At 35.7% G+C, this 12,058-nt stretch overlaps 1 protein-coding gene across 12 annotated transcripts in view; it reads right to left on the minus strand.

Moving 5' to 3' along the window:
• WNK1 (WNK lysine deficient protein kinase 1) overlaps nt 1-12,058 on the minus strand; it is a 146,583-nt gene that overhangs the window by 30,660 nt on the left and 103,865 nt on the right. For 4 of the 12 annotated variants that reach the window (XM_081127938.1, XM_081127942.1, XM_081127941.1 and 1 more), the window contains exons 9-11: nt 7,941-9,179; nt 5,697-5,780; nt 4-153 (exon numbers count right to left, since the gene is read on the minus strand). In XM_081127938.1, the coding sequence (XP_080984064.1) occupies nt 4-153; nt 5,697-5,780; nt 7,941-9,179 (1,473 nt within the window). Of the gene's footprint in view, nt 1-3; nt 154-5,696; nt 5,781-7,940; nt 9,180-10,982; nt 11,241-12,058 lie in introns of all 12 variants that reach the window. The other 8 variants (XM_081127948.1, XM_081127940.1, XM_081127946.1 and 5 more) reach the window with 4 other exon arrangements.

Consider the following 12,058-nt stretch of genomic DNA (forward strand, 5'->3'; position numbering starts at 1 on the left):
TACCTGTTTTCCAGCTGATACTTGAGGCAAGACCTGTGGAGCCTGAGGCTGACTCACTGGCTGTGCAGTAGTGGCCTCACTGGAGGTTGATGTCTGTGGAAGTGAATACTGCACTGTCTGTTGAGGGGGGGCTGTCTGCTGTATTCCCTGCTGCTGGAAATAAAATATAATTATTCAGTTTTATTTTAAGTCATTAATAGCATGTTTTTAAGGAATTATGTTTGCCTAAGGCCTTCAGTGTCTGTAAATGATGATTTTAGTAATCAGGACATACACAAACCCAAATTCATCAATTCCCCTTTACATTTCTCTTTTTCCTCTGGTGTTCTTTATTTGTAGTGGTACCACCAAGAACAATTAACCAATGTTTCAAAACTTGAGTCACTACTGGTTCTTTACCCAACATTCCTCCTCCTTGCCTCAATAACAGGTCATTTAGATACCATATCCAAATAGGTCCTTCCTCCTCCAACTCCATTCCCCCTTTTTTCCTATTTCTTTTATCAGCTCTCACTTTGGTCCTCTATTAAACTAATCCAATCTCCTCCTTTAATCTCTTTTCATTAATCTATTTTATAAACTACAATTAATTTACTTGAAAAACAGCTCTGATTATAGCTATAAAATAGTGAGAAAAGCATTGTATTTGGAATTTTAGCTTATCATTTACTAGCTGTAATACATTAGAGAGTATTCATTTTACTGCCAAAATGAAATTTCCTTCTTTGAAAATAGGCACACTGTCACTCAAGTCAAAGCAGGACAAAGGGAGTGACATTTGGGAATCAACCATGTACTGGACCTCTGGTATAACACACCTAAATTTAGTGCATGACACACAATTGCACCCAAATGCTAAATTTTGTGATAAATTAATGGCGCCCTTTTGTGTTACAAAAATCTGAATTTCATAGCTGACTTTCAAGACTTCCTTTTCTTTTTTCATTTAAAAAAATGTTTTTATTGATTTTAGAGAAAGGAAGGGAGAGGGGGAGAGGAGAGGGAGAGAGAGAGAGAGAGAGAGAGAGAGAGAGAGAAACATCAATGATTGGCTGCCTCCTGCATGACTCCTACTGGGGTTTGAGTCTGCAACCCAGACATGTGCCCTGACCAGGAACCGAACTGTGCCCTCCTGGTTCATAGATCCACGCTCAACCACTGAGCCACGCCAAGCGGACAAGACTTTCTAACACCTATAACTAACCTAAAATTTTTAATACAAAAACAATACCTGTTTGTAAAATAAATGTTAACCAATACATCAGATTATAAAGTTAAGTGAAAATACCCCAACCTCATTTTTCAGTGGCAACCACTATTAGTGGTTTGGTGCAATACCTTTATGAATTTTTTGTATGTGTAAGTACATTTTTCTTTGTTAAAATAAAAACATGCCTATTATATAAATAGTATTCTCTAATATGTTTTCATTTCATTTATCAATGGTATCAGTGTCCTAATGATGAATATTTTGGTTGATTTTTTAGCAAAATAAAATTACCAGTGATCATGTTCATTTTATTCTTATTCAGTTATTTCTCATAATGTATTCTTATTTTAGCTTAAAAAACTGAGGAACAAATGGCTGTTGAATTATAAAAAATTTATTTTCAGCAACTAAGATATCATATGTATGCAACTCTAAGGGAATTCTGAATATAAGAAAATTCCCCCATTTTCCCATAAAAAGAACAATGAAAAACTGGAAAACCTTTTTGGTCAACTTGAATATATTTAAACTTTAGGGAATTTACATGGAAATACCTACAATTATCTAAGGCATTAATTTACATACCTAAATAGGATTGCATATTATATAAATATAGTAATTTAGAAATACTGCTTCTCCCTCCATCATAAAAATTGTTTGCATGTAATTTATCAGTGTCTTTATCTTCACTGGAGCTACATGACAGTGTTCTGGAGCAAAACACAACACTTTCCCTTTGCATCTTGAGGTAAAATTTACAGTGACAAGCATTTGAATAATACTGGGACAGTTGATATTTTTTTGCAATTGTCTTATAGATTTATACTCATGTTATCTTCTTAAAAGTAAATAAGTTGTTTACAATAACATACAAACTTGGAATAGTGAAGGTTTGACCTGGAAGTCATTCTACTAAGAACTAAGTCTCTGTTTAAGTTCTTGACTTTTATTTTAAAACCAATTCTGTCAGAATTTGTCTATAAACATTTCCAACCACATACATTATTTTTAAGGTCCTTACGTTTGTTCTCACCAATTTTATTGTGTTAATATTTTCTGGTTATTGTTCAAAATAAAGGACATTGAGAGCCCTGTGATATGAAAATATGATAAAGGTTTGACTATATGGTGATTCTCTTCTTTACTAAGGAAAAGGGATAAATTTGAGGAAACCCCCTACCTTATATTTGGGCATATGACTCTCTCTCCCAACCAAATAAACACAGAACCATGCTTACATCCAGATTTGGACTCAATCAGCTCTTTCCAATAAGCTTTTCTTTTTTCCCCCCTTTTGGCTTAGAATATTCTTTATTCTTACATCTGAGACTAACTGATAATCAATGTCCAGTTCAAATGGTATCTCTTTCACAAAGCCTTCCTGATATTGACCACCCCCTCCTCGGAAGTGACATAATGTCTCTCCTTTCATGACACAACTGGGTAGCAGTTAAATGGTGAGTTGTGATTTTAGACTACTTGGATTAAATTCTGTGTCTATCTCTTTTTATTTATTTATTCATTTTTTAAACTATGTTTTTATTGATTTTTAGAGAGAGAGGAAGAGAGAAGGATAGATAGACACATAGATGAGAGAGAAACATCCTGCTCCCTGCATGCCCTCACTGGGGATCCAGCCCAAAACCCGGGCATGTGCCCCGACCAGGAATCGAACCATGACCGCTTGGTTGCTGGGTGAGTCGATGCTCAACCACTGAGCCACACCCAGCTGGGCTGTATCTATCTCTTATAAGCTGTAAAAGCTTGGGTAAATCACTCAACTTCTTTAGATCTCATCTCAGCTCTCCCATCTGTACAATGAAAATAATGACAGTATCTACAGTTATAGAGTTCAATAAGAATTAATTAAAATGCAGGTTATTGCTTTGTACATTGTACATGTTAGCCATTATCCTTATTTGTTTTGTAGGAGTTGACATTTATGTCTACTAGATTATTAAGCCTCCCTGAAAGTAGTCATATCCGGTCCACCTTGGGCCTTAGGGCCTAACCTGTGGCTCTTCAGAGCATGAACTCAATTAGAAAAAGAAATTGTTTACTTAGTTGTGGGGGTGGGGGTGAGAACAAAGATGAACAGTTTTATAGACAAACCCTCACTCTGCTTAAAATAATTAAGAGACATGTATGCCAAGTGTACCTTAGAGAATTTAGGGAGAAGAGGCTCCTCTGGGTAGGCCAGGAGCATGTGGTAATTTTTTGTGTGCACAATCAACACATCAGCCAACCAGGTATTGTTTAGCACACTAGCTTGGCACCAGCTTTGCATAAACTTGCCTCATAAAACAAGTTCAAACCAGCCTATCCTGACTGTGTACTATCTGTTGGACAGGGTGCTAGATTAAAAACAAATTCATGAACCTCAATTGAATAGAAAGTAAGAAATTCCTAAAGACTCTACATGTGCCCTATAGAAGAAATTATTAAGTAAGTAGGGTAGCTCATGAGCTTTCTTGTGGCAACAAATTAAGTTTTCCAATAGAAAGAAGGTATTTTTAGTACCTCATACCACTAGAAGGGACTCCATGAAAAAAGCAATCCCTTATTTACTGTATTTCAGAAACCCATTAAATAAAGTAAATGTCAGCTAAAATACGTTTCTTGCCTGGCTCTAATAAAACCAGAGAGAGGGTTTCCTAAGGATTTGGGACCTGACTATGTAAAACACAAATCATATCTAAAAATAGACTCTACTCACATAGTAGAGAAGGTTTACAATCTTTCTTTTTTAATTTATGGAACTCTGGTAGCTAAAACAAATAAATGCAGCTTCTTGGGTACCTCTGCAGAATCTTAAGTCCCTACAGAACTTTAATATAGAAGAAAAGAACACTAGAAATCTTGAATTTTGGCTTGTAATTTTTAGTTCTATCCACTTACAGGCTATAAGACCATAGAAAAATTAAATCTTTCAAACTGCATACCCTTGGCTCAATTTTATGATTCTACTTAACTTAAAAATAAGTCACAAAATAAAAGTTATCTAAAAAAAAAAAATCACAAACATAAATTCAGTTTTGTTTATACTGTAGAGATAGCCATGTGGCCATATATTTTTCCCAGAAGAGTCAACTACCTAATTCTCTTAACCTGATATTTATGGAATTGTCCTCTGTTACCCCTGCATACTTTTCTCACCATTGAATTCAATGGTTTCACTATCTTCTTCATTTAGATATGGATACACACACACACCCCTAAATATAGTATGATACATAAGAATTCCTTTGGAAAGGGAAAAATAGAGCACATACTTATATTTGCTCAGTTTATTGGTGTTGGCTCTATGTCCAAAGACACACAAATTAGGAGGTTGATATCCATGATAGTGCTTCTATCCACAACCAGCTTTATATAACTTTTAATCTGTACTTTTATTGGGGGTTGTCAATAAAGTTAAAATAGAATTTGTTAAGGTTGGCAAAAAATGTGACCACTAAACTTAACTATAAATATATATATATTCAAATACTTGTCTGAAAGAAGGGGCAAGAGCAAGACAAGGCATATAATTCCCAGCACTTAAATTCTATAACACAGAAGTGTTGATCACAGAGTTCAATGTATATATAACCAAATTAATCTTGTACAAGGAACATGTGATCTTCAACTAATAGCATATGACTACACGATCACATGCTGGACCAAAAGCAAGAAATTTGTAATCAGAATTAAAAGCTTTGGCCCTGGCCGGGTGGCTAAGTTGGTTGGAGCACCATCCCTACACCAAAAAGGTTGTGGGTTCGATCCCCAATTGGGGTGCATAAGGGAGGCAACTGACTGATGATGTTTCTCTGTCCCTCTCTCTAAAGTAAAACAGTTAATATTCAACCGTACCAAAAAGCATTATTTCCATGCAAATAAATACCACTAACTAATATCAATGATGATTCTCATAAAAGAATAAGTCATGCCCTAGGCGGTTTGGTTCAGTGGTTAGAATGTAAGCTCTCAGACTGAAGGGCCTTGGGTTTGATTCTGGCCAAGGGCATGTACCTCAGTCAGGGTGTGTGTGGGAGGCAGCCAATCAATGTGTCTCTCTCACATCCATGCTTCTCTCTCTCTCTTTCTCTTCCACTCTCTCTGAAGAAGCAATGGAGGGAATGTCCTCAGGTGAAGATTAAAAAAGAAAAAAAGAACAAGTCATAAACATAAGTAGAAACAAAATTGATACTTTACATTATTAAATTATGTATAGAATTATCTGTTTAAGAAGGCAGATAAATTGTATCAGCATCAGTGATTCTTTAAAATTTTAATGTACATCTAATCTAGTAGGCAGTTCAAAAATACATTACACAAGAGAAGATTTTCTAAAATGTTACTGAACACAACATATGTTATGCTTCTTTATTTTTCTTTCAAAAACTTAGCAAGCCATTCACATCAGAAATTTAATTCAAGAAAGATGTAAAACAGTGTACTGGATACTGCTAATCCATAAAATGCAGCAATGAGTTGTTCTCACCTGCTGAGAACTTTGTATTGGCTGGGAAGATGAAACCCCTGTTATGCTACTCGAGGATGGCTGACCTTGGCTCTGCCCCTGTGCCTGGAGGAAAGAAGTAAATACAACATATTAGAGAAGCCCTAAAGTAAATGCACAGAGAAGTCAGGCTTTTGCAATAAATATTAAGCTCCTGAGAGTTTGCTTGAGTAAGATGAAACATTAGCTTGATAAAGTATATATGGAAGAGACCGTTGGGGAATCTTTTGTAAGAAAAGGTTAGAGAAGAACATATTCTGATCACATGTGAAAACCACTGATAGTCAAAACCTAACCACTTCTGCTCAGACTATAATTTTAGCTGGCAAAAATCTAAGATTCATAATAAAATTATTATTGACAATAACCAGGAAAAAAGTAATGATTACCAATGTAAAAAAAGCCCCTGTATGTGAACAATTAAAGAAAAAAGGTATTTCATAATGCTAACTTTGTTCCTTTTGCTATTTCTTGTAGTGCCATAATGACTTTTTTTAAAAAAAGTTAAAAAAATCTGTGATCATCATTAACTGTCTACAGTATTAGTTCTCGACTAGGGGCAATTTTGGCCTCACCTCAGGGGACATTTGGCAATATCTGGAGACATTTTTGGTTGATGCAACTGCGAGAGGTGGCTGCTACGACCTAGGTGAGCATCGACCTACGATCCAGAAGATCGTGGTTTGATTCATGGTCAGGGCACATGCCTGGGTTGCAGGCTCGATCCCCAGTCAGGGGCGTGCAGGAAGCAGCTGATCAATGACTCTCATCATTGATGTTTCTATCTCTCTCTCTCCCTCTCCCTTCCTCTCTCTGAAATCAATAAAAATATATATTTTTTAAAAAGTCTAAGTTAAATAACAGAATGTGAGAAATGAATGTGGGACTTTATACAGGTAAGTTAAGGAAATGAAAAGGCCCACCTTTGCTGTTCCATTTCAGTTTTGAGAGGTTTCTTTGAAGGTTACTTGGGTATGACAACATTTCATTGAATCTTAACCACTATAAATATTGTTTCTGCAATATGTCTGCAAATTAACTACCCTGATATTTGAAATTTTATTTTGGAAAGTTTAAAGAAGAATGGCTGGCAGTGCATTAAGACTTACTGTGCGGGCTGACAATTAGTGTAATGATGTGAGTGCACTACATGCCCATGCAATATAATTTTCAAGCTTCTAGATCTTTTTTATCCTTGGTGCTAGTCTAAGTAAATGATACTTTAGTACACTTTCAGGGTTGTTTATGCCCACATAGGAAGAAAGTATGAAGAACAACATACAGTACTTTATAAAAGAGTAGAATATTTAAAAGAGCCAAATGATGTCTTAAATATACAGTTGCATAGTCTCCTATATTTGATAAAATGTATGAAAAATACATAAAATAGTTAATACTAACTCCACTTCTTGAATTTTATTTTGTCTATTATTTGGTCTTCATTTGTAAGAGTGCATAAGCTCATAAAAATACAAAATTTAAATTTGTTGATGAAAATACCAAGGCCTGAGATATGTATTGTTCCTTAGCTTACAACATATATCACAAATTCTTAAAACAAATTAAAAACAACAACAACCCACCACCCACATTAGATTCTAACTTAATTGCTAAAAATTAGAATTAGTCAACTTTATGGATTAACATTTTACTTAGACATTTACTTAGTGACTTGTTCAACTAACGCCTTTTTAAAAAGGCATCTTCATTTTGTTAAAACAAATTCCTAAGATGTTTCCTTTCTGTCTTTTAAAATCCTTCCACAATAATGAAAATTCTGTGTATTGTTAATTCTATATTAAAAAAGGTATCCTTAAAAAAAAAACCACACACAAAAAACTAGTCATGTTTATTTCTAGGGAGAAAGAAATACTTCACATTAGTATTTATAAATAATCAATGCTGAGTCAACTTCACATTATAGACATTTGCATTTTACTACTAGTTTTAAATATTCTATCTATGGATAGAAGTAATTGATTTTGACAATTGGCTAAAATTCTAGTTTTTGTGTTCTCTTTTCCAAGGGTTTGCATATATTATACGTAAATTAGGCAGCTTCTTTCTCATATTTTGGTCTTAAATACAAGTAGTTTATAATACCCCCAAATGGAGAAATTCTACTTATAAAAATAATATTCCTCATAAATGGAAAGGAGGGATAGAAAACTTAAATGTAATGGTGCGCAGTAGGGTAGTTTAAAATAGTGGAAGTTTTCCTATAACCTGTGGATGGAGTGCAGATCCTCCTGAAGAATATGAGGCAGATAAAACCTGCTGAGATGTGGTTCCTTGGGGGAAACAGAAGAAAAGTGGGGATTCTTGTAACACTGTCTGAGGCAGACGGATAAAGGGTAATGAGACGTCAGAGCCAAAAAGTGCAGCTGCTCCCCCTGTAGGGGGAGGTGATTGAAAATCACTGGGGTCTGAAGAAGTAATTTGTGAGGAATCACTGGAATACTCTGGGCTTCCTATTGGCCAGTTCTGTCCGATAGGCTCTACCACAGAAACGGTCAATTCTGGGACATGATAATTATGCTGTTCTTCAGTCACAGGCTGCAGGCGGCCATGTAATCCAACTGATTGAGGAGGTGGTTCTTCCTGATTCAAGTCCACTGCAACCTGTTGATTTCGGTAAGCACGCTGAGGTAAAACTGCCCCTCCTTCTCCTGAAGAGGAGCTCGGAGTGTGAACATGAAATTCAAATACACAATTGCTTCTGCTCTCATTGTTATGAGTTAACACAGCAGGCGCAGAATGAGGAACAAAGACAGGGTGAAATTTCAAACGTGTAGCATCTGTACTGATAGGTGCAGAAATACTAGAGAGGGGAGATCCTGGACTCAATCCAGAATCTAATCTTAAATTCTGAAGGTGTCCTACCAAGAAAGCCTGTCCAGATGGAAATTCAAAGACAGAACTTGAGGTAGGGCCCCCTTGTACTGGCTTCTGTTCAGGTATCTGTTTCATAGGACTTGACAGTACAGGTGAGTTGTATGGAATACCCTCATACTGTTCTGCCACCTGGGCCTGGTACTGTACCCCAGCTAGATACAATGCTTCCTGAGGAACGAAACAGTGAGCTTCTTCTGGAAGTACTAGTCCAGGTCTACAGTCACTGTAAACTTGAGGTGGTTCAAACATAGGATTGACCTGTATCTCACATGGCTTTCCAGTTATTCTACTGGCTGTAGTACCCAGCATAACTACAGCCTCTGGTGTCCAGTTAGCTGGGCTGCCACCAGGTGGAAGAAGATTTTGGCCAACAGTCCTCAGCAGGGGTTGGAAGTGGTGAGTTTGGGCTTCCAGGAAGGAGGTGCTCTTACGCCGCTGGGAAATGGCCACCTTCGGTGGGCAGGTGGGAGGTGGTGAAAAAGAAACTGGACGATCATGAATAGTTGGGAAAAATATCTGTGATTCTGGGTATGTTGGGGTCCCCCCACACGGATGCACCATGGACTGAGGCTGTATCAACATGAATAAGACAAGTAATTCATACATTCATATGTGAAATTACATTTGACATGCACAACTGGGTAGCTCTGTGTAACTCTAAGAAATGGTTACACCAAATTTATAATTAATAAAGAAATAACAATACTTGTAGAAATTATGTGCATAGTAAAAATCCATTAAATACATCCAGGGTCCATGTAATTATTCTGTGGGACTCTTTGCATCAGATAAAAGCTGCTTTTCCACAACTTTCCTTTCTCAAAGGAAATGGAAGAATTTAACTTTCTAAGTGATTATTCTATTTTTACTGACAATTAATATGCTTACTCTTAAGACCTAATATAAATTACATCAGTGGAAAAAGAGTTAAAGAAAGAGTAAGAGTTAAGGGAAGATAATAAACCCAACGATTTTTATAATATAAGAAATGCATTTCAATTTAAGCTACTGTACAAAGTCTACTTATATTCTATATTTTTATTATCCTCTTCTGTTAGAGGCTTCAATGTTATTTTCTTATCAAATAATTGTATGTCTTCTAAGTAGAAATCAGAAAAGATTTTTGGTGGACAGTAAAAAATACACAACTTTAGTTACAGTAAGGTCTTTCTCTGGTCTATCCCAAACTAGATACAGTTAATTTTACTACATGAAACATGACAGATGCCAAATTATTACATGTCCACTTTCATGGTCCTAGTTAAGGGTTGCATAATTTGGTGTTCAAATCAGGTGAAAAGAATAATATAAATACAGCTGACTTGATTTAACAGCACTATTTTGGGTCACAGAAGCAGTTTTGGATTTAAAACTCTAAATTTAGAATCCTATCTTGCCAAATGCAAACAGTGCACACTGTAATAATCCACTTTCATGGGCTCTTTTTAAAAAAAGATCCATTTCATTTTTTCAATATAGAAGACACCTATCAAGTTAGCAAAATAACTCAATTGTTAACTTCTTCACAACATCTAAAAGAGGGTTTCTATTTAGTATCCAAAAGCCATATCATTCTCCTAGGTAAAAATCTGAAGATTTGGGTGTTGCTAGATCAGAATGTTAACTATATTCTCTATCTGGAAAAGCAACAGCAAGGTCCCACAGTGTTTAAAACTTTATAAGACAGATCTTTTATAGACATGAATGGGGCCAAAGAAAATCATATGTACTATATATGTGACTAATATATTCATTAGACTCAAGATCCCACCTTAATCAATCTAAGAAAAAAAAAACTTTCATGAGGGAACATTATGTGGCCTTTTAGTTTGCTGGCTAACACATCGTTTTAAACAGCTAAGAAATTAAAATCAGCTTTCACCCTTCAATTATTCTTCACTAACTATGGGAAAAGAATAGATTCATCCAGTTTCATTAGCATTCCTTAGAATAAAGTGAAGAAAAAGCACGTTTGGATAATGTTTGATAAAGAGAAAATTTGCCTTTGATTAAGCCAACAATGAGTTTAAAATTAAATAATACACATATTCTTTACTAGGATATGAAAATGCAAGGATTTGTATAATGTCAGTGGGGAACAGGAGAATATTTTTAAAAAGCTAAATTTTATTGCGCATACACTAATATGTGTCAAGGGTGTGATAAGCATTCTCTCTCATTACCTCCTTGCATTTTTTCCCCTTAAAGCCTTATAACAAAAAAAATTTCCTACAGGAAGAACTGGTATCCTAAAGCATAACATATTACTAAGTTTAGTCCTGTTCTTTATTTAATTTTTATGAAAATTCTTGATGCCTGGATGTATTCATTGGTAATAAATTTTCATTTGTCAGGAAGTTCATGGTTACATACAGTACTGACAAAGAGGGAAGGCAGGCTGGAGCGTCGGTGCTTGCGCTGAGAGGCAGAGTGCATAGGCAGGACACTCTCCAATGCTTTACAAAGCTTTTCGGCAAAAGTTTCCTCAGGGGCAGTCCGAAGGAGGGAAGGAGAAAGAGGTGCAGACAGCACTGGTGGTGGGGTGGAAGGAGCACTGGGAGAGATGCGGGACAGAGAGGGAACAGCAGAAAGATGGGGAACACAAACCGACATGCTACGGCCACGACGAGGCTAAACAGAAAACAAACACACACATGAAAAACACAGCACTTTGAAAACAAAATAACCAAATGTACAATGATAACAGGGCATAGCTGACATAAACAATTTTCCCCCAATTCCACAAAGCCAATTCCAGAAAGCACAACTGGCTGATCACTTTTATTCTCTCTACACTGCTGGTCAAGTACAGGTTTTTTTCACGAACAACCATGATAATGATCAATTATCTTCCTAAATATTCTAAAATAACATGAATTGTTATGAGTGTATGAATAAGAATGAGTGACTGAGGTAGGAGAACATACAGGGTAAACAATGAATACTGGCTTGCAGCTTCTGCAAACTTCTTAAGATTAAACAAGAATGAGTTCTATTAGTTTAATGCACATAATAAGATGGAGAAGATTTTAAGTCTAGATTACTTTGCACAGGCTCTGGAAGCCTCAGAAAAGGTTTCTCAATTCTATTTGAGAAGGCAACAGATAAAAAAGTTACTGGTTCACAGTATTTTATTACACTTTCCTATCTTTATCTGTAAAGGTAAGTCATTTTCTACTAGGAAAAGCATCTTTCTAGTAGTAATTCACAATAGATATAAGAAACATTCTGTATTAAGTAGTCAATGAAAAAATATCTTAAATGTGAATCTCTAAAATATAACTTTAAATTTTTTTTCAGGTATATCGGTGATTCAATTTAGGTTTACAAAGTTTAAGGCACCTTAACACAAAGAGTAGAATATAGATACAAAGCAGTACATCTAATACTGGTAAGGTTGTCCTGAGCAAGATTTTTATTTTATTTTCAGATATTGTAAACTGCAACTA

The sequence above is a fragment of the Miniopterus schreibersii genome, assembly GCF_964146895.1.
Source record: "Miniopterus schreibersii genome assembly, chromosome: 2".
Lineage (NCBI taxonomy): Eukaryota > Metazoa > Chordata > Mammalia > Chiroptera > Miniopteridae > Miniopterus > Miniopterus schreibersii.